At 48.6% G+C, this 23,918-nt stretch overlaps 1 protein-coding gene across 1 annotated transcript in view; it reads left to right on the top strand.

The window, feature by feature from the left end:
• The window catches only part of LOC119168980 (3-oxoacyl-[acyl-carrier-protein] reductase FabG), a 135,294-nt gene that overhangs the window by 28,714 nt on the left and 82,662 nt on the right, over positions 1-23,918 (top strand). Inside the window, exons 3-4 of the mRNA XM_037420158.2 lie at positions 474-566; positions 18,830-18,968. Of these exons, the coding sequence (XP_037276055.2) occupies positions 474-566; positions 18,830-18,968 (232 nt within the window). The remainder of the gene's footprint in view (positions 1-473; positions 567-18,829; positions 18,969-23,918) is intronic.

Below are 23,918 nucleotides of genomic sequence, written 5' to 3'. Positions count from 1 at the left end.
AGAATTCATTGGAATAACATCCACTGTTGTGGACAAAACTAAAATTCGTGAGCACCGTTAATAGCCAAAAATTATTGCTTCTGCATGGAGCAACATATCTGTTGAATTGCCGCATAATTTTAGTGTACCTGACCTTTAGGAATGAACGGACATAAACATCGAATGTAGGTTGGTGTGCGTGCGACCCTTGGTACTTTTATGGACGTTTTTCTTGCGTTAAAAGAGCATGTTGGACGATTTGGTAATTACATAACATGCTGCTTTTAGCGCCACAATAGACGTACGCATGTGACAGACAGAAGACCGACTGTACTTTGTCTTTCACATGTGTACGTTTTTTATAGGGCTAAAATCATCATGTTGTGCTGTATTTCACTGACAATATGGCGCAAAAGCTACGCCGATGGGTTTGTCGTGCTAGAATGACGACCTCCGCAGCCCAGATCTGCAGCCTTACACATCTTTCTTTTTAGGTGCTGGTAAAGACGGCTGACATTCGTAATACAGAGGAAGTGTCGGCCATTATTAAAGAAACAGCTGAACACTTTGGAAAGATTGATATCGTGGTAAGCTCTGCTTTTTCTCACGAAGCTTGTTTTATGTGAGATTTCGATGGAGTTGCTGTTGTAGACTCCCAGTCAAATCCTGGCTATAATACACTCCTGCAGGCAGTATATCTCCTCAAATCATAGTCGCTTCTATATAGTTAGTTTTGCCCCGCCGCGGTGGTCTAGTGGCTAAGGTACTCGGCTGCTGACCCGCAGGGCGCGGGTTCAAATCCCAGCTGCGGCGGCTGCATTTCCGATGGAGGCGGAAATGTTGTAGGCCCGTGTGCTCAGATTTGGGTGCACGTTAAAGAACCCCAGGTGGTCTAAATTTCCGGAGCCCACCACTACGGCGTCTCTCATAATCATATAGTGGTTTTCGGACGTTAAACCCCACATATCAATCAATCTATATAGTTAGTTTGTTACCCGGCTTCAAAGCCATGTTTCTGAGGAAGCGGCCTATTTTATTGGGCCTTGAGCAGAACCATGGCGACGCTTAGCCGGCATTCTAAGCCAAATTTTTCCGGCCATGTACGGCCTGCGGTTAACGCGTGATGGCCCTGTAGGCGGCTTGTCTATAGGCGGCCCTGAAGCAGTTGCGAAACAAAAATAAATTTTTGTTGTTGTCACAGCGTTTTCTAGCCAGTTTCGGGTATCGCTGCGCATGACTAGCAGAGGAAAAGTAATGCATTCATACACATCTATGACAATAGGGGAATTTATATTTCCACACAGGTGACCACCACTGCGCATGCTTCCTGCTTGCGCAGTGGTGCAATTCGCGCTTCGTGCACGCGCAGTGGTGCCAAGGCGCCATTCGCGCTTGCGGCCTGCTGCAGAAATTCCATAATAGCGCGTGGCAATCACAGCCCATGAGGCCCGCAAAGTGGTGTTTGCGTCTTCTCGGCATTTGGGTTTGCCATCGGGGCAAAAGTTCATTGACTTATTCCTAAGCGAAGCAAGTGCTCTCCCAAAACTCATATGACGCCCGACTCTAAAGCAATGCCCGTAAAGCCTGCGAACATTAATCTAAACGTACCTATTAGACACTTTTAGTTGGGCGTACGGGGAAGATGCGTACGCTGTGAAAATTACGTTGCGTACGCTGCAAGTGAGGCGTGAAACGACACCTTTAGTTTAATGCTGAATTCAAATGGTAAATCCAGATCGAATTTTTTCTCCTCTGAGCGGAGCAATCACAATCTAATGGCGGATGGGTAGCGTGAATTTTGTGTTGCAATGGCAGATGAAGACCAACCACAAATGACGGATTGCTCCATGGAGCAAAAATTTTCACTCCGCCAAAATTAGCGGATTTGGCCGGAAGTTCAAGTGATCTAATCTGTGGGCCCGCCATTCATCGCAACGCCGACGGGTGTCCGGAAAACGCTTCGCGCTTCCTCGCACCCTCTCGTGCTCCCTCGCTAGATATCCGCTCACCAACAGCTCCCATCGAGACGCGTGCGTTCCAATCGCTGATTTGGCAAGCGCAATCCCGCTCGGATCAGTGAGCTCCATTGGCATTCAGGCCTAGCTCTCGCGATCTGCAATCAGAATTCAACATAACGTACATTGATGCGTTTAACTCAAGAAGATGAGTCGTATTCGATATGCAAGGGTTTGGAATGCTTATCAGCGCTACCCACGCCAGAAGTGAGCTAGGTTCCAGTATTAACGTGGCCCCTTTGATATGCGCGAAAAGCATTTGGACGGTCAGGGTGAGGACCACCAGTGTACAAGCTATGTCATGGCGTTCGCCGTGAATATTTTAAATGCGAAGCATTTCTTAGTGAACTTCAGCGACTTTGAGCTATCTATCTATCTATCTATCTATCTATCTATCTGTCTATCTATCTATCTAGCCGCCTACGAATTTTAGCTGTCCTGGCCGTTTCGATAATGGTATTGACACCAAACTTGGTATGGCATACCATGACTGTATGAAGAGCATATTAAATGCGAAGCATTTCTTAGCGACTTCTATGACTTTGAACGTATCTATCTATCTATCTATCTATCTATCTATCTATCTATCTATCTATCTATCTATCTATCTATCTAGCCGCCTACAACTTTTAGCTCTCCGGGCCGTTTGGATAGTGGCATTGATACCAAACTTGTTGTGGCATAACATCAATGTATGACGAGCATATTTCACAGGTCATAACATAAAAATCATTACATGTATGTCATTATTGTCATTATTTACATTTCATAGTCTTGCTTCGCTTGCAGTGGTCCCGTTCACATGATATGTTGCAAAACTGGTATAGTATGATATGACTGCATGGTGAACACAAGTGACAAACCCTATCATGAAAATAATGAAATGCGTGTCATGTAACAGCATATGTATTCATGTTGCACTCGCGGCCATTTCGCTAGCACCACTTATACCAAATTTGGTATTACGGTACGTGAATATATGACGAAAGTATGTGACTGGTGCAAACATGATAATCACAGATTGCACGTCATATAACAACTGGACTACAGCCATGCTCCTGATGCGCTGGTGGCCGTTTCGCAAGCTTCACTTATACCAAATTTGATATTGCAAGACGTGCATGGATGACGAAGGTATCATACTTGCGCAAACATGATAAACATGAGATCCATGTCATGTAACAACATGACTTCATGCTACGCTCATGATGCGCTCGTGACCGTTTCGCTAGATTAACACGTACGAAACTCGGTATTATGCGACGCGAACGGACAACATCGGTAAATGACACATCCAAACATGATAATCATAACATGCGTGTCATGTAACAACATTACAACATGCCGCACTTATGATGCGCTCGCGGTCGTTTCGCTAGATTCACATATGCCAAGTTTGGTATTACGGGACGCCAACGGATGATGAAAGTATGTGACTAACGCAAACATAATAATCATGAGATGCGTGTCATAGAAAAACACTACATGCCGGAGTCAAGCCACAGATACATATCGACATGACGCGGTGCGCGTGCTTGCCAGTGTTTATTTTGTCGCGTCACGCCAGCGTTGTCACACCAGGTGCCGGAAATGCCATATACTCATAGGCGCGGGCCGCGCTGTGTTGCTCTGACGCATACGTGTTTCAGCATGTCCGGCGTCCCTCCGTCACGAAAAGAGGGAGACGAAGTGTTGTAACGGTAACGCATCGGCATATAGTAATGCTACTCCATAGCATCGCCGCGAAATGCAGCATGCCACATTTCACGTCAGTTGCCGTCGGGCCCCGCCGACGGACCCTAGCCGCACCTGGCATCACACTATAAAGCGCTCGCGTTTTGCTAACGTAGTGTCACTGTGCCCAGCGTGTGCGCTCGTAAACGTTACATTGGAGTATATTGGGCCCATCATGATGCGCTCGTGGCTGTTTTGCTAGGTCCCCATATTCCAAATTTAGTGTTACGCGACGTGAATAGATGACGAAGGTAAACGACATATCCAAACATGATTACCATGACACAGAAGTTGTGTACGGCATCTATCACTTCCACCTTGTAACGTTGTGCTGATTTTAACGTGACATATCAACATTTCTCATTCATGCTTCACATATCATTGATTCCCACTGTACGTGGGATCTGCCAATTTTTTAGCCTCGTTCCTATACTCGGCGACAATTTTTCTAGGCATTGAAGGGAAAGCTACGGAGGAGCAGCTTCTGCACTTGTAGCGCTACGCGAAGTAATTCGTTTTGGCGCGCGTCTCGTAACGCTGTGGAAAGTGACGGGGGCACACCATCAGCATTTCATGTAGACGCAGACGCCGCTTGGCGTTTAAGGTGCACGTGAAAAGGCCGGACTTTCTCATGCGTTCAAAAACGCGAACACACAACAGATAAATTAAAAATAAACAAGAATATATTACTGGTGTGAGCTGCGTCCAGTCTCAAAGAGCTCCACGTAGAAAATAAAGAAGGTACATACATAACTCACGTTGGAAATTACGGCGCCAAGTTGGAACTACCTTCCTTGCCGGTAGGAAGCACGCGATGTGGCTTCGTAGCTTTCTCTTCAGTGCCAAGAAAAGCTGTTGCCGAGTATAGGTGCACTTCTAAAAGTTAATTCGAGCGCGAACACACGACACGATCACTCACACAAGCACACACCCAGGCATCAAACACACACAGCGCTCTGGTGAACGTGCACTGAATCTTTATTGTTTGAACTTGGCTGTGCATTTGTGTCTGATTGGGCAAAGCCACATTAGATCGACCCCAGCGTTCTATCCAGTGCTGCTGTGATTGAAGCTTAGCGTACCCTTCAGCAAGTGGTCGCGTTTCAGGTATTCATGACATTACGATATCTACCGACACATTTGAGTAAAAGCTCGCACAACGTCCAAGGCGTGCTGTGTTGCACCATGAATAAAAGTACGTATCACGCTGGCATTTTATTTATGGGTTCATTCGCCAAGAGGTTTGGCAGAAAAACACGCGTTCCCGCACACAATCTATCGAAGGCGATTCTTGTAAATTTTTGTGAGACGCCAGGCAGTATCATCTGAATCAGCAGGATGCTGGAACGAGCCGCTTGATTTCACTTAGTCTTACACGAAAATATCACCTTTCATTGGGGAGCACACTTGCGTTGCATCAGGTCCCCTGTTGCTGTCTGCGTGGAACGTCACTGCTGCCACTATATATACTCTCGCTCTGATTTCTTCAATGTCTCGCGAGAACGTAACGTAGTAAGCGTTGCGTTACGTACGCAGCATCTTGTTTCGGGCGTACGCGCGCATCTCTGTAATCAATACGATAAGTACTGCACATGCGCTGTTCTCTCCCGTGGCAGTGCTGCCTACGTGCACTCGTTACGTAAGCCCAACTAAAAGTATCTATATCATGCAAGTTATGCGGAGCACTGGACGAATACTCGTGACGACATATATTGAAAGCATTTACCGTAACCATTGCTGCACAGCGCCACTTCATAAAAGCTCGCCTTTTTGATACATTTCACCCCGCCGTGGTGGTCTAGTGGCTAAGGTACTCGGCAGCTGATCCGCAGGTCGTGGGATCAAATCGCGGCTGCGGCAGCTGCATTTCCGATGGAGGCGGAAATGTTGTAGGCCCGTGTGCTCAGATTTGGGTGCACGTTAAAGAACCTCAGGAGGTCGAAATTTCCGGAGCCACCCAGTACAGCCTCTCTCGTAATCATATTGTCAAGGGGTCGTCACGTAGCGAAGATAGGAGACTTTATGTTGGTATTCAACTGTTTATTTGGGTGAACCTGTGCCCTGTAAACGGAAAGTCCTATTACAGTAGCAGTCTTGCACAGATAGCGGTGAACGGAGCGTCGGCCATCCATCAAATACTGAGAAGTGGCGAAGTGCATCGGCATTTATACTCTTGCCATTGAATGTTTTAGCGTTATCCCTGGCGGTGATGAGTGTTCGAGAATAATCTGTACAGTTCGCGGATTGAGCATGACCTTATCAAAATTATCTACTACCGTCCAGAAGCTTCTAGAAAATTGCAGGCGCGGTTTGCGCTGAGACTTGTGTAGTGTATTGGGGCGATAACAAATCTTGCGTAATGGAACGTGGCGTTGCCCCCTCTGAAAAAGGCATCATCCCGATGCTTTAACTAAAGATGAAGGTACAACACTTATGCAAAAGAGAACAATGAATAAATTACGATAAAGCAATAATACAAAAAACACTGTTTCAGTTTGTTAACGCGCAAGAAATGGCTTGAGGCGCGCGACGTGGACGACTTCAGGTCACGATCGGCGTCTTAGAGAATTCGTGATGCAGTCGGGGACTACCTTGTACTCAAGTGGGTCGAGACGTCAAACTAGCCTGTACTGTTCGATGTACCATCGCAGAAGCTTTTCACTGAGTCCGCGTCGGCGTATGAGCGTCCACACCCAAACACGTTCACCGGGCTGGTATTCCACGAAACGTCGTCGAAGATTGTAACGGCGGCTGTCGGTCGTCTGTTAATTCTTGATACGAAGACGCGCGAGTTGTTGGGCTTCTTCGGCGCATTGAAGGTACTCACTCACATTGAGGTTTTCTTCGTCGGTGACGTTGGGCACATGGCATCGAGGGTCGTTGCCGGGCTCCTTCCGTAGACCAATTTGTATGGAGATATCTGCGTCGTCTCCTGCACCGCCGTGTTGTATGCGAAGGTCACATACGGAAAAATGGCGTCCCACGTCTTGTGTTCGACATCGACGTACATTGACAGCGTGTCGGCGATCGTCTTGTTAAGCCGCTCGGTGAGGCCGTTGGTCTGTGGGTGGTACGCTGTCGTCCGGCGGTGGTTTGTTTGGCTGTATGCCAAGATCGCTTGAGTTAAGTCGGCAGTGAATGCCGTTCCTCTGTCGGTGATGAGAACCTTCGGGGCGCCGTGACGTAGGAAGATATTTTCGACGAAGAACTTAGCTACCTCGGATGCACTGACTCTGGGCAGGGCTTTTGTTTCGACATAGCGGATAAGCTAGTCGGTAGCTACCACGATCCACTTGTTTCCGAAAACCGACGTTGGGAATGGGCCCAGTGAGTAAAAACCAATCTGCTGGAATGGTCGGCGAGGTGGTTCAATTGGCTGCAGAAGTCCCGCTGGACTTGTCGGTGGTGTCTTGCGTCGCAAACAGTCCCAGCATGTCCTCACATAACGAGTGACGTCGGTGGTAAGACGTTGCCAGAAAGTACCTTTCTTGTATCCTCGCGAGCATGCGGGAAACACCGAGGTGCCCTGCCGTAAGATCGCCGTGCAGGGTCTCAAGGAGTTCTGGCTGCAAAACTGAAGGCACCACAAGGAGGTACTTGGCTCGGAGTGGTGGGAAGTTTTTCTTTTTGAGAAGACCGTGTCGCAGGAAGAACGACGTCAGTGCGCGCTTGAATACATTAGAGACTTCGGTGGTCCTGCCTTCTAGGTAACATTAGGGCTTTAGGTTCCCCGTCGGCCCGCTGTCGTTCAGCGAAGTCGCCGGCAGTTATCGTTCCCAAGAAGTAGTCGTCATCCGAGTCGTCGGGCGGTATTTGGTCGACAGGCGCACGAGAGAGACAGTCGGCGTCGGACTGTTTCTTGCAGGACTTGTAAACGATGGTAATGTCATAATCTTGAAGTCTCAGGCTCCATCGTGCGAGGCGACCTAAAGGGTCCTTCAAGGTAGCTAGCCAACACAAGGCGTGGTGGTCGCTCACAACATTGAAGGGCCTGCCATAGAGGTAGGGGCGAAATTTCGACGTAGCCCAGATAATGGCGAGGCACTCCTTTTCTGTTGTGGAATAATTGGCTTCTGCTTTGGATAGCGACCGGCTGGCTTAACTAATAACCCTTTCAAGTCCGTCAGCCCTCTGCACAAGAACGGCGCCAAGACCTACGCTGTGTCAGTGTGTATTTCTGTCTCGGCGAATTCGTCGAAATGGACAAGTAACGGAAGCGTCTGGCGGCGATGTTTAGGTTCCTGGAAAGCGTGTTCTTGGGGCGCTTCCCACTTGAACTCTACGTCGGCCTTGGTAAAATTAGTGAGTGGATCGCCGATACGGGCGAAGTTTTTTTACGAACCGCCTATAATAGGCACACAGGCCTAGAAATCGGCACACCGCCTTCTTGTCAGTAGGTGGCGGGATGTGGTAGTGGCGGCTGTTTTCCGTGGATTGGGACGAACTCGAGACTTGCAAATCACGTGCCCCAGGAACAAGAGCTCCTCGTACGCAAATCTGCACTTTTCTGGCTTCAGTGTGAGTCTTGACGTCTTGATGGCTTGAAGTATAGCTTCAAGGTGCCGACGATGCTCGTCGATACTCGAGGAAAACACGACAACGTCGTCCATGTACACAAGGCAAGTCTGCCACGTCAATCCTGCCAGTACCGTATCTATAACGCGTTCAAAAGTTGCAGGCGCTGAGCAAAGACCGAAGGGCATCACCTTAAACTCAAAGAGGCCGTCCAGTGTTATAAACACCGTCTTCTCTCGGTCTCTTTCGTCGACTTCCATTTGCCTATAGCCAGTCCGTTGACGAAAAATACTTGGCGTTATGGCGCCGATCAAGTGCGTCGTCTATTCGTGGGAGAGGATACACGTCCTTTCTTGTGATTATGTTCAGGCGGCGATAATCGACGCAGAAATGTTGGGTCCCATCCTTTTTCTTCATTAACACCACAGGAGACGCCCATACACTCTTGGACAGCTGAACGATGTCATCCCGCAGCATTTCATCAATTCGTCTCTTCATGGCCTCGCGTTCTCGCGTCAAAACCCTGCACGAACTCTTACGGAGTGTTCTGACATTTTTTTGGTTATGATGCGATGTTTCGTGAATGGGGTCGGCCGAATGTTAGATGGCGACGAAAAGCAATCTTTGTATTTCAGGAGCAGGGCCTTGAGCTATTCTACCTTATGATTCGGAAGTCTTGGATTGGCGTCTAAAGCTTTGGGTGAGGCTTGATTCCTCGGAGCAGGTTCTGCAGAATCGGCGAGAGCGAAAGCACTGGTGGCTTCCACAATTTCTTCGATGTATGTGACCGTTGTTCCTTTGTTCACAAATTTGTACTCATTGCTGAAATTTATGAGCATAACCGTTGCTTTGCCTCCCCGCAGCTCTGCAATTACTCTTGCGACGCAAATATTTCGGGTAACCAACAGATGCTGACTGCCTTCACCGACGTCTTCCAAGTCAGGTGATTTAAGAGTGCTGACTGAAATAATGACCCTGGAGCGAGGCGGAATGGTACTTGTTCTTCCAGGACATTCAAGGCATGGTTTCTGCAACATAATAGCCACAGCAACACGTGCCTATATGTGATGTGTGATATGTGATATGCATCGTGTTACGTCAGCACCAGGTTGCTATAAAAGATGAGCGCGTAGGAAATAAAGGCTAGTGTTTTTCCACGGTATCAAGTGTGCTGTTCTTTTGTCAGCTGCTCTCCGCGAGCTGGCTATGACAGTGGCGACGAGGGTGGGACCGTGATCTGCTGGTGCCACCTGGAACTTCCCTGTAAGGCTCTGTTCTCTAACGTGTGTAGAATGCCTGGTGTCGGCAAGCTTGAGCCGTTCGACGTGGGAACAACCAGCTGGAATGAGTATCAAGAGTGGGTAGAACAATTTTTTATAGCCAACGACGTCGAAGATGAAAAAAAGCGAGCAGTACTTCTCACCTGTTTGGGACCGGCCACGTATTCACTACTGCGGAACCTGCTGTCACCGTCGAAGCCGTCAGAAACAAGCCTGTCCACGATCCTCGACGTACTGAAGAAGCATTTTTCGCCGAGACCATCGGAAGTGGTTGCAACGTTCAAGTTTAATTCAAGAATACGTCATTCTGGTGAAACGGCTGGGGATTTCTTCGCTAGCCGGAACAAACTTGCTGACGATTGTGCTTTCGGCTCGTTTCGAGACAGAATGCTTCGTGACCGCATCGTGGCAGGCATCAACGACGAGACAATGCAGCGACGACTGTTGGAGTCACCAGATTTGACCCTGGATACCGCAAAGAAGACAGTTATCGCGATTGAAGCGGCGAACAAAGATTCTCGCGCGCTGTCAACAGCCATACCAATGACTGTTGCGCCGACGAATGCCTTGTCACGTGATACAGGAAAGCAGAAGCATAAACCAGTTTCATGTTTCCGCTGCGGAGGCGAGCATCTGGCGACGCAGTGTCGACATGCAAGTAGCGTCTGTCGCAAGTGTCGAAGCAAGGGGCACCTGGCGCGAGTATGCAAGGGTAAGGCAGTTACAGTTACGAGCGCAGGTGGTTCAGCGTTTTTGTCCCGGAAGCATCAGTCAATCCATACCGTAGACGACGAAGAAAGCCGTTCTGAGACACCGGCACCGCAAGTCTACGAAATGTGGCAAGTGCGCGCACCGGATCACGACGGTAGCCCGTACCGGGTTGAGGTGTCCGTGAATGGAACGTCACTCATTATGGAAATTGACACGGGAGCAAGTGTGTCTGTCGTGTCGGAAGAGACCTTTCGCCGCATATTTCCGTCTTGTCGTCTGGAACCGTCAAGCGTCATGCTGAAAGGTTACACCGGTGAGCTGTCCGCGGTGCAAGGAAGCCTGCCTGCGACTGTACGACTGGGAAACCATGAGTGCCGGGACGTGTTGTACGTCGTCCCAGGACGCTGCCCGTTCCTTATGGGGCGTGGCTGGATAACGGGCCTCGGAATCAAGCTGCGCAGTGTGATGGACGTTAAGGCTATCACGTCGGTTGAGGGACTCGTCGCTGAGTATGCGAGTGTTTTCGACGACGCCTTGGGAACATTCAAGGGAGTGTCCACGAATATAACCATCGAAGACAACGCGAAGCCGCGGTTCTTCAAGGCTCGCCCTGTTCCGTTCGCAATGATCGACCGCGTCAACGAGGAACTGATGCGCATGGAACGAGTTGGAGTGCTGCGTCCAGTTAAGACTTCGGAATGGGCTGCGCCTATTGTGCCTATCTTGAAGCGGAGTGGCCAGATTCGGATATGTGGCGACTTCAAGGTCACTGATAATCCCGTGACAGTGTCTGAAAAATACCCAATACCACGCGTTGAAGACCTGTTTTGCCGTCTTAGCGGTGGCGAGAAGTTCAGCAAATTGGACTTGAAGGATGCGTATTTGCAAGTTGAACTGGACGAGGCATCCCGCAAGCTGGTGACAATCAACACACCAAAAGGACTGTACCAATACACGCGTTTGCCTTTAGGCGTCACATCTGCTCCTTCAATTTTCCAGCGGGAGATGAAAAACCTGCTTCAAGGGCTCAGACACGTTGTGGTGTACTTCGACGATGTTCTTGTGACTGGACGCGACGACCAGGACCACCTAACAAACCTGGGCCTAGTCCTAAGCCGACTGAAGCAAGCTGGGCTAAAATTGAAGCTTGACAAGTGTACCTTCCTGGAACAACAAGTTGAATACCTGGGTCACGTTGTCACCGCTGCGGGGTTTCAACCCAACCCTGAAAAGGTAGAGGCTGTGCTGAAGGCGCCTAGACCCGAAGATGTCAAGACATTACGGAGTTATCTAGGTCTAGTCAACTTCTACCGCAAGTTTCTGCCGGGGCTGTCTAGTGTGTTGCATCCCTTGAACGAGCTGCTTGTGGCCAAGGTGTCGTGGGAGTGGCGTGAGGATCATGAACGTGCTTTCCAAAGGAGCAAGGAGCTACTACTTTCAGCAGCAGTGCTGGCGCATTATGACCCCAAGAAACCCGTGGTCCTCGTATGCGATGCGTCACCGTACGGCGTTGGCACCGTTCTGGCCCATAGAGAAGACTCGGGGGCTGAACGACCAATCGCATTTGCATCACGAAGTCTCGCGCCAGCCGAGCGAAATTACAGTCGCATCGACAAGGAGGCTCTTGCGCTCATGTTTGGCATAACCAAGTTCCGACAATACCTCTGGGGACGCGAGTTCGAGGCTATTACGGACCATAAACCATTAGTGGGCTTGCTTTCTCCCGACAAGCGCGTGCCTGAGATGTGTTCACCGCGTATCATGCGTTGGGCTCTGATGCTTGGTGCGTATAACTACAAGCTCATGTACCGGCCGGGAGCAAGCATTGCCAACGCGGATGGTTTGAGTCGCCTACCACTACCAGGGTACGCTCAACCTGTGGAAAGGCCAGCGGAAGTTTTCATGCTGGAGGCTGCTTATCCTCGGGTGCTACGGTCGACTGTAGTCGCGGAAGCTACTTCCAAGGACCCAACCTTAGCGAAGCTACGAGAGGCCTTATGGTCTGGAGCTGAGCTACGTGACCCCGAGTTCAGGTTCTACACAGATCGAAAACTTCAGATGAGCGTGCAAGAAGACTGTATACTTCTCGGATCGCGAGTGGTCATCCCAAGTGCATTGCAGCAAGAAGTGTTGCGACTCCTTCATGAGAGGCACCCTGGAATAACCAAGATGAAGTCTATCGCCAAGAGTCACGTCTGGTGGTCTTCGTTGGACGAGGACATTACCGCTGCAGTTCGCCAGTGTCAGATCTGCCAAGAACACCAGAGGGTTGCGCGGCCGGTAGCGATGACGCCATGGCCGTTTCCGGACAGACCATGGTCTCGCCTTCATATTGACTTTGCTGGACCTTTGAAGAACCGCTACTTGCTGATCGTTATCGATGCATTTTCAAAGTGGATAGAGGCCGTTCCTATATCTACACCATCGGCAGAGGCAACTATCCCATGCCTGAGAGTTATGTTTGCTACTCACGGATTGCCAGACGTAGTGGTGTCCGACAACGGACCAGCGTTTGTGAGCGAGGAATTCAAACTGTTCCTGCATCGAATTGGCATCAAACAAGTATTGACACCCCCATACCATCCAGCGTCAAACAGGGCTGCAGAACGGGCAGTTCAGTGCATCAAGTCAAGGCTAAAGAAATCGGCTGGAGGGAATTTTTCATGCCAACTTGCCCGTATTCTTTTCAATTACAGGATTACTCCCCACGAAACTACCGGGTGCTCACCAGCGGAGCTGATCATGGGCCGTAAGTTAAAAACTGCTCTAACGTTGTTGCATCCAGACATGAAAGCTAGGGTCTTGCTGAAGCAGCTCAAGCAGAAGATTGTCCATGATGGTGGAGCTCGAACCACACCACCCGCAAGACCCGGAGACTACATCTACGCACGGAATTTCCGTTCGGGGCCAACCTGGATGCCCGCAAGAGTGACTGACAGAGCCACCGATAACATCGCTGATGTCGTTTTGTCAGACGGTAGGTGTTGGCGGCGCCATCAAGAACACCTGCGGCCGAACTTCGCCCCAGTTAGTGCGCCTCCTGGACTGCCGCTTGAGCGACAGACTTCTTCACCGACGCCAGTGTTACCGCCTGTGCAACAACCTACGTCAACCACCGAGTGCGAGTCGGAACGAGCGGGTGTGCAACCGGCTGAGAAACTAGTTCCGCTACCCAGGAAGTGTGAGTCGGAGCAATCGAGTCCAGTTGCTGAGCCGTGTCCTGAATCATGCAGCGAAAGTGGGACCGCAACACGCGATCTGGTTGTGCCTACTAGCCATGGCAGTACGCAAATGCTGCGAAGAAGCACGAAGACAAAAAACCAGTTGTGCGTTTCTGACCACGAAGGCCGCTAAACTATCGTTGTTTTGTTTGTTGGTGGGGAGGAGTGTAACATAATAGCCACCGCAACACGTGCTGATATGTGATGTGTGATATGTGATATGCATCGTGTTACGTCAGCACCAGGTTGCTATAAAAGATGAGTGCGTAGGAAATAAAGGCTAGTGTTTTTCCACGGTATCAAGTGTGCTGTTCTTACGTCAGCTGCTCTCCGCGAGTTGGCTATGACAGTTTCCTGATGGCGTGCGCGGCGGCAGTGCTTTTTTTGTAGATAAAGTTATCGACTTTGTTCTTAGGCTGATGACAGAACCATGGAGGCATAAGAAGTCCATAACAAGGATGACATCTCTCGAGAAACGCTGTAGGACTACGAATTTTGCAGGATAAATACGGCCGTTAATTGTGACTCTCACTGTGCAGATTCCTGCTGGCGTTACGACATGACGGCCCGCGACAATCTGCTGTGAGGATTTTGGGGCCTTCCCAAGCTGTCCTAACTTTCTTCAACTTCGCGGTGAACGACCCACAAATGACGTAATATTCGGCTCCAGTATCGACGAAAGTGGTCACACTGTAGCCGTCGATAAGAACGTCGAGGTTGCTAGTTCGCCGTCTCACGTTGCAGTTAGGTCGTGGCGTCGAGTCACGGCTTCGTCGGCTTGTTCCGCTGCTTCTATGTTGCGTCGTCAGGTCACCTTCGGTGAGTGATGTTTCGTGGTCGAGACTTTGCCTGGCTGGCGTGGTGTTCGGAAAGCTCCGTCGCGGTGTCGTCGTCGTTGGAGGATCTTCAGTTGTTCGTCGCACAGCAACCGCACCTCCATAGGTTGCTGCCCTTAGTTTCCCGGGTACGGGATAGAAGACCAGCCCCGCGTTGGGCCAGAGTACTGCCGGTGGTGCGGTGACATGCGGCGGCTGGGCGACGGCGAACGGCAAGGACTTCGTGGTGTCCACTGAGTTCCTGTCAGGTAGTCGGCGATGTCGCGTGGCCGTTCCCCTGGCTGCGGACGTGGTGCATTGACGGCGAAGCCACGCAGTCCCACCTGTTGGTACTGGCAACGGCGGTATGTGTCTCCGGCCTCGCCGCAGTGGTAGCAGAGCGGGCGGTGGTCAGGTGCACGTCCAACGCCCGTTTTTCTCGGCGCACTGCGCTGGCCCGCTGGGGAACGGTAGGACGTCGGTGGGGGTGGTGGCGGCGGTGGCGTCTGGCGACGGAAGTGCGACGGGGCGGCGTTTTGGCGTGGACGGGAACGAGCGTTGTGGCGCACTGCAGCGGCGTAGCTCATAGTTTCTGGCTCGGGCAGCGGTGTTTGGGGAATTCGGAGCGATTGCCGGACTTCTCGCACAATGTCGGTGATCGAATCCACTTGAGGCTGCGCCGTTGGCAACAGCCTGCGCAGCTCTTCCCGCACGATCGCTTGGATCGTTTCACGCAGATCTTCGGAGTCACCGGCTTGAGGAACAGCGCATTCTGGAGTCAAGTGACGATTACACTGTCTGGTGCGCATGCCCAGGGTCTTTTCGATAGTGGTCGCTACGGATACAAATTCTTGAACGGTGTTCGGTGGATTCCTCATTAGGTTCGCGAAGAGCTCCTGTTTGACCCCTCGCATGAGGAAACGAACTTTCTTCTCCTCAAGCATGGGTGTGTCAGCGTGACGGAATAGGCGGGTCATCTCTTCTGTGAAAATGGCAATATTTTCATTTGGCAGCTGAACCCGGGTCTCTAGTAAAGCAGCGGCCCTCTCTTTTCGAGCGACGCTCGCGAACGTTTGCAGGTGTGCGCCGCCGAAGACCTCCCACGTTTGAAGTGCAGACTCCCGATTTTCGAGCCAGGTCCTCGCGGTGTGTTCCAGGTAGAAATACGCACGATAGAGCTTTTCGTCATTCTCCCAGTGGTTGAGGGCTGCCACACGTTCGTATGTCTCTAGCCAGGTCTCTGGGTCTTCGAAAGATGCCCCACGGAAGGTTGGTGGTTATCTGGTTTGATGCACGACGACCCCGGGCTGGTACGCTGCGGTTGTCATTGTCGCTGCAGTCGAGGTTATGGCCTTGGTCTTCCGTGCCTTGTCTTGAAGGGGCCCGTACTCCGGTGGTAGACCTTGATGTCAGTGGCTTGTTCTCTGCTCCTGGTTGGCGTCGGTGTCTTGTCCGTGACGTAGAGTGGGTTCACGGCTTGACGGGGGCGTCCGGTACATGAACGAAGCAGCACCTCCACTAGATGTCACGGGGTCGTCACGTGGCCGAAGACAGGAGACTTTATGTTGGGATTTAACTGTTTATTTGGGCGAACCTATGCCCGGTAAACAGAAAGTCCGATTACAGTAGCAGTCTTGCATAAATAGCAATGAGTGGAGCGTCGGCTGTCGATCAATTACTGACAAGCGGCGAAGTGCGTCGGCATTTATACTCTTGCCATCGAATGTTCTAGCGTTAACGCTGGCGGTGACGAGTGTTCCAGAATAATCCGTACAGTTCGAGGAGTGGGCGTGATCTTAGCGAAATGATCGACTACAGTCCTGAAGCTTCTCGAAAAATTCAGGCGCGTATGCGCTGAGAATTGTGTAGTGTATTGGGGTGATAACAAAGCTTGCGGAACGGAACGTGGCATTGTGGTGGTTTCGGGACGTTAAACCCCACATATCAATCAATCAGCATTTTCAAGTTGTTCGTAAGCAGTTGCCCGAACGTTCTCTGGTCGACGCACGTATCTGAGTGAGCGTTTGGCCAGAAAATAGTTTGTGAGGCTTCATGAAACAGCTTGTATTCTGGAATACCTTCGGTGAACGCGTGGTCTCTACGGCCACTGAATTTGCTGGTCAAGAGCGTATGTTTTGGCTAAACATTAATCGATGGAAAAATATTTAGCCAGAAGCAAGAAGACACGTAAGACACTCAAAAGCGAACAGGCGCAACTAAATTTTATTCTTCCGTGAGCTTTTTGGAACTGTTAGGCATACGCACTACACAACAAAAGCAAAATAACAATCTACTAAAGCACTGCTTCATAAAAACCTGTCATTCAAAAGCTATACTCATTTTGATAAAGAGCTACAGAATGAACGCTGACACAAAGGTTGTCAGCTTTCTCCATGTACATAGCCTCAGGCGATTCCCGTGCTACCTTGCCTTTGCTCTTCCGCATAAGTCATGCGTTGCCCAGCAGTGGTTCACGCGTACAAGCTTTGCATTTATGTGACAAACGAAGTCTTCTCGCATTTGTTATAGAGAGGCCATGCTCTGATTGTCAATTATTACTACGGCCGCCCTGGCCGATGTACATTCGACAACAGCTCCACAAAATCTTATAAAGAACACCGGTTGAGCATTTATTAAAAATCATTTTCTTCGTGTGTTCTTTTCCACACTCCGGATTCTAAGCAGCTGACACTCGAGCACAAATACAAGAGTGGTCTTTCGAAGCAGAAAACACTGCCGGTGCGTAACACCTAAAAGCCACATTTTTCAGAGAATGAGATACCTTTGAAGTATATGGAATAAGGACGGGACGCTTATTCTCATCATTCACTGAAGATGCACAACTGACGTCCCACTAAACTTTTATTCCTAAAGCCTTGTACAAGGTTCCTAAAAGCAATGTAGAGAAACCCACGAAAACAAGCCTAGATATGTGGTGTTCAAAGCTTTTTATTGCTATCACAAATATATGAACACTCTCAGCTAGATTTTGCCGCCGGCATCGGCATCACTGTCAACAACCATATATGTATACGTATTTGCATTGCCTTGTTCGTTTATGAAGCTTTGTTATCGCTTCGTTACACTACGTTCAGCGCAAAGCGCGTCTACGATGTTTGAGAAGCTTCGAGGCTGTAGTAGATCGTTTTGTTACGAGTACGCCCACTTCGTGAACATAACAGATTTTACTGGAATCTAGGCTACCGCCAGCGATAACGCTAGATTATTTTATGGTGAGGGTATAAATGCCGACACGATGCACCGCTTGTCAGTTGATCGACGGCTCTATTTGTCGCTATCAGTGCCAGTGGCCACAAGTTCGGCCAAATACAAAGGATATTCTTCAAAGTACTGCCTGCTCCCTTTCGTCTAAGTCACTAACCCGTGAAAGTATGAAAACGCAAGAAAGAAAAATAATCCCAAAAAATACAACGGCGCATGGAATAGAACGTCTTACCGCTGAAGAGTGAGTGCGACGCAATAGCCACTCGGCCACAAGGGAGCACCTCCTTCAACATCGAAACGGCCACCCATTTATGTCTGTCACTTACTGCTGGCTATGACCACCTAGAGGAAACTATCGTGTTTTTAGAAGTACCAGCGAGATGGCACCATTATCGCGCGTCAACAGATCGTCACGACGCGGCGGAGCTGCGCTCTCATCTCCCACGCGTACTTTTCCCCGCGAAAAGCCAGAGAGAGGGGGGGGGGGGTCATGCGTGCGCTCGCTTATTTTGAGGTGGGGGCAATCTTACGCCTTGAGATTTCACCGGAATGATTCTGTTCTAGTTCCCGGCCGCACAACAATCACTGCGCTCGTTGCACAGTCTTCGTTTGCGAAAAGGGTGCGCTTTTCAGGCACAGTGAAGTAACGACTGAGACGCTTATTCGCGTTCATCTGTACCTGTGAGTACGTTTCGTGTGTCAGAAACGTGGGGTGCGTTTTGATATGCTTGCCATTCTTTGCGTTACCTTCGAATTTGTTGCTATCGCGTTCATTTCGTCACCTTTGCGGCAAAGCTGCGACTTTTTACCCGCATGTGAGCAGGACCTGCTTAAAGCCATCTGCAAACTAGCAGTTGCTATCGGTCTCTTCACATTCTTCGAATTGGCGGTATGAAATGGCGAAAAATCTTTGTGCACACGAGGGTGATACAATCAACAGACATTCTCTTCGTTTACCCTGAAAAGAATATATAAAAATACAAGTTTGTCACTAGTGGGCAAATCATGAGTAAACCTGAGTCCTTGTCCTTGCACCTTAAAGAAAACGTAGGACTTCAGCCACACAATCAGAATAAGCGCAATTTCTTTGTTTTCTCAAAACAATTGAGAAATCATCAACAAAACCAAACAACTTCAAAACCTTGTCATTTAGCAGAGTGCTTGCTAGGCGATGAATAATGTTTGAAAGAAAAACGTAGCACAGCAGAGATGCGACACATGATCTTATACGGATGCCTTTCTCCTGCAAACAAGAGTTGATCATTTAATAAGATTAACGTTGCGTCAATGTAACATTGCAACAGTGCTAAGCGCAACGCCGTTTCTTTTTTTAGGTTAACTGCGCTGGCTCAGCGAGAATCGGCTTCGTCGGCAAAATTCCGCTCGAGGACTTCGACGATGAAATCAATATAAATCTGCGGGCCGTCTTGCACATAACTCAGGATGTTTTGCCACATCTCATGAAGACAAAAGGTTTGTGTTCTAATTTTCAGCTTAACATTTGTGAAATGTTTTCTATAGTAGGTTATACGCTGAGAATAAACGTAATTGTGATTCCTTGGACTGCCGAAATTGATGTGCTATGAGCCAGTCAGCGAGGAGCTGCATACAGTGCATTGTTTGGGTTTGTGGCAAATTAAGGCAATAGTAATCATGTCATGACATGCCTTTAAATTCGCACAGTTGTCATACGTGCGCGAATGTGCAACCGGGCATATATAATAGTTATGAAACGAATGTACCATGCTACTAGGTAAAGGTAAACCAGCAATGTACGCTCAAATTTTCCTGCTCGTGCCCTTTCGCCATCCTCATCTGCCATCCTGGTGTCATTTGTTCCATGAGGTTGCGTAAAGAGCCCCAGGCATTGCCAAGTCGGCCAACGATGGTCTGTTTACCTGCTAACAGCTGCGCGTGCCGTGCTCTTTCTCCTCGCCCTGAAAAGAAGAATACTCGCAGAGGTACAGGCAAGAGAAAGTAAATGGAGCGTAGTGAATAGGGAAACGCGTAAGGACCACGTTTCAATTACCAAACGTAACTCCTGTAGTGTTGGCTGTAGACAGGTGCACAAGTGCAACGCCACCACTAAATATGAACTTCTGGGTCGTTTTGGGGCTGCTTAGAAACTTCTTCGCCGGCCATGCCTCCTCAGTTTCGACATTAGATAGCGATCTTTCTGGGCTTTCTGTGCGTACCACTCAACTTAAGTGACAGGCTGAATCCAGTTCAGTAGATACACTTACAGTAGGATGTGAAATTTAATGAATAAGGCAGAATTGTCTGCTGAAAAAATACTGGAAAGGAATGCCAGGTCAGTACATTATGGAAAAGCAAAAGAGGCGATTATTAGCAACTTGATGGACCTCAATGTCACCTTGGATAGCGTTCAAGAAGTACAAAGGGGGAAGCACTTAGGTATGTGGAGCGGTGTTTTGTTGTGGGACGCAGCACGCGCGGGATCTGAAAAGCGCAAAGTGAGGTCCCGTGTTCCGCGAAGAGGGACGCGCAAGACCCGCGCATGGGAAAGAAAGGTGGCTAAATTGTTCACATGGTTGACGAGAGAGCCGTCAAAGCTGCCCCTTCCTACCCCTGTTTGGGACAAAGTGAAGGGCTGACCAGAAAGCGGGTCTCGCGAGAACCAGGTGACGTGCCGTAGTCTGGTTTCAAGATGATTGCTCGGCGTTCCCGAGGACAGTTTGAGAATGCCGTAAGGACGTGGAAGTAGCTTTCAACCGCTGGGCTGACAGAAACACAGTCGCGGTATGTATTCACCCTTTGTTCACAATCGGCTTTCCGGGCATGCAGACCAGCGCACCCCTGTCATAGGACATTACCGAATGTTCTTGTGATGGTGTGACGTCTCGCTGTGGCATTCATAGATCCTCAGTCGTCAAGTCCTGACAACATTCTCCCCACTGTCAAGGCATTTTCTATACGAATCGGCGTTAAGTGCGCGAGCTGGTGGAGCCTGGCAGCGGCTTCCGGCGGACGTCAAGGCCAATTATCGAAATAATAAGGGAGAGAGTATGACGCCCCGTGTTGCGCAGAGAACCTATCCGCCCTCGTGTTTTATTCTGGAACGTATCTATACCAATGCAGTGTCTGTTATGAAAGTGTTCCTTCACTAAGTTGTGGTGATGCGAGCCCCCACGCTTGACTTGCTTTGTAGAGACCCTCTATTAGACCTCAGGCTGAAAATAGGCTGTTTGGATTTGAGATAAGAGCGAAGATTCGGGCTCGGACCCGGTCAGACACCTAAGTGCTGCAATAAAGCGTATATTCACTAGAGAACGGCCCTTCCTTCTCGCTGCCACCAAACACTCGAGTCATCGAGGGGCACTCATTCTCAACCTCAAACATTGTCTCTCCTTAGCTAGTGTTGAGGCTGGTTCAAGAAGAAGCAGGAAAGACTGTAAATTACCTCAAGCCATCAATTGTGCGATAACCCTTAACTTCTATAAACCACTGCATCTGTGGTCTTTGAAAGGGCCCTGCAGCATTTTTCGAGCATGGTCAGAAAACGCTGCTGATCAGTGGTAAAGGCTCGCGACACGTGAGCCAGTTATAATAGCGCAGTACGAGGCCGAACCTTCACAGTAAATTATCAAAATCAGCTAAAATTGCTTTTTCCCTCGAAAAATTGCGAAAGACACTCAAAGATCCCTCGTTGAAAGCTCATATATCAGCCATTGGCTGATTTGCACATTTCGCGCTCAGTCGTTAGAAAGATCGCCACGGGAGGCCGCGACTTGTCTACGCTTCCGCGCGCTATAACACTTACAAAGATGCGCATTAAAAAAAAGTGTTCAAGGTGAAGAGGCGCGGGTGACGTATTTGATTTGTCTTGCACTCCCTTCCTGCTTAGCTTCCTGCGCTTTCGTCGGGACGAGAAAAGAGAGAATGTGATTGCAGCGTGCGACAAATCTTTGCAGCTCCGCTCGTACTGGATGGATTCTTAAAATTGTTGCGGCGTTGAATTCCTGAGGCAATAAGCAAATTTAGTGAATCCTTTCGACGGTTACTTCAAACAGTGTTTCAGGCCCCCTTTAAGAGACCATGTCACAGTTAGCTTGCGCTCGCTAAAATAGGCGCACAAGAATTAGGCATCAACAAACATTTAAACTGTGAAATCTTCATCTGCCTCTTCAATTGCGAAGAGTGTCCACAAGTGTCCACACGATTGATCGGCAATGCAAAAGCAATAAAGCAAAAGGCATACCTCGTCCCTTCAGCCTTCATACAAGACATATAACGTACACCAAGGCTCTACAGCGTAACAGGCCCGTTGCTATGAATTTTTTTGAGAATCATTTGCTGAAGGCGTTGACTATTTCAGAGAAAACACCTATTTTTCTTACCTTTTTTTGGTAAAACACTCTCTTGGACTAAAACATTTCGCGTGAAAGAGACTGACGTAAGGTTCTCTTTCCCCCCCTTCTCCTAGTCTAAGAACCTGCAATGTGAAATAACAAGTGATTAAAAGCAACTAGGAAGCAATTTTAAGTAATAAGAAGTAGGAAAAGTGGTTATGACAAATTAAAACACCACCTAAAAAGATTCAAGATGAGGTAATCAAGTTGTGTGCCTCTAAACAATCGCCGCTGTGCCGCCGCTCTTCAGCTGATTACGTGGCGTGACCCCACGCCTGCCACATTTGTCCTCCAGCGACTCAAAGCTGTTAGACGCGATGAATATCCCTCGGAGGCCTGACATACTGAAACTTTCCCTCTTGTATAAGTCCAGCCAACGAAAACACGGCTGCTGTTCCTTACAGAAGAGAGGTCGTACGAGCCAGATTCAGTTTGTAGTATTTTTGCTTGCCTGATGTTGATGTTAGACACACTGAACACAAAATACTTTCTGTCTATAATACAAGATTATGCTTGGCTGAATAATGATATCAAAAATTCTGGTAAACTCCTCTTGATGTTCAAGCCGGTGCGTACCAGCTACACACACAAACCTGTACCTGAAATATAGAATTCACCACGTCTTTATTAAAATCACTGATTATGAATAACGATAATAAAAAGTCACAATTTCACTGCAAGGTCAAAGCAATGAATGCGATCGTCACGTGAAAAATGGCAAGCACATCGTTAATCTCATATCCAATACGTCTCCTTGATGTCGCCACCTGTCCGCAATCATCGACAATTAGGTTGCGTCTAACAGCAGGAATGAACTTTCAATCAATCCACCCTCTCTGGCTTCTCAAACACTGAAGTACTTGATGATCTGGTAAGACCTGAATTTTTTTTAAGCACACGTTCTCAGAGACTCTAGAATTTGCAAAATTGCACGAATACACGAATACCGACCTTTAAGCGTCCAATCCCCTAAAAGGGTAAGTGTCAATATTGTTGGAAACTTTATCGCCATCACATGCTGCTTTTGCATTACCGGCCGCAAGCAACATTGTCCTCTATTCTTTGTGTGTCTGATGTATCATTGCAATGGCTCATGTCAAAGAGGATTTATATGAAAACGAATATTCATATGACATTGTATATTTGTCTCGCTGGTAAACAATTCTACACACCAACAGAAAAATATATTCGGCGTGCCGAACAATCGAAATGCAGAAATATTTGCAAATACACGATTAGAAAACATGGGAGTGGCTGTCAGTACTGCGTTGTTCATAAAACGTTAGCAACCTTTGCCGTTTGCACATTGAGTTTTGCTCATTTTGAACGTACACCTCTTCACATACAGAACGACGAAAGAGAACAACTTAAGCATTAAAAGAACAACTTAAAACGTAAGGTGGCTATTAGGTTTTGAACCAAGAGTGCAGAATGTTGAAATCGAAAGTTGGACGGCATTGCGTCTGGATGGAATAAAACATCATGAATGGATCAAATGCAACGACCAAGTAAAGACCTAAAAGACAACGAAGGAAGCCTTGCTTACAATTCTGAACAAAGTTTCCGTGTGCAAGACGCAATATTGTTTTCTTAGCTTAAATTTGGACGGTGTATTATGTTTCAGTCAACAGGGCAGCATGTAGAACTTATAAAGTGGTGATTGTGTGGCACGAAACAGTGAGAATTGGTACCACTATCGGTTTGTTTCGTTGACAAACGCTTATAAATATTGACGTGCCACCACTCTATTACGTTTTTATTGTTTTCGAACATTTTGCACAAGCTCACCTTCCTATTACTTTGAATCAGGTGTGTCGAAGAGCAGCTGGTTAGAATATTTGCTTTCATTACGCTACCAATTATGTGGACACTTTCTGAGTATTTTGCCATTACCGTCATGTTTCCTATTAATTCTCAGTTGATATGATCCCCACGCGCATCGTACAATCTATCCGCGGGTAGTAGCATGAATGAAACGTGCCGTCCTCACTTCATCCGCTCCCCATGCTCACGGCACGGATAGAAATGTGTCGCTCCGTTTGACGGTCATCCG

This window comes from Rhipicephalus microplus, chromosome 3 (genome assembly GCF_043290135.1).
Source record: "Rhipicephalus microplus isolate Deutch F79 chromosome 3, USDA_Rmic, whole genome shotgun sequence".
In the NCBI taxonomy this organism is placed as follows: Eukaryota; Metazoa; Arthropoda; class Arachnida; order Ixodida; family Ixodidae; genus Rhipicephalus; species Rhipicephalus microplus.
Note: the sequence above shows the minus strand (reverse complement) of the source record. Positions and strands in the feature narration are given on the sequence as shown.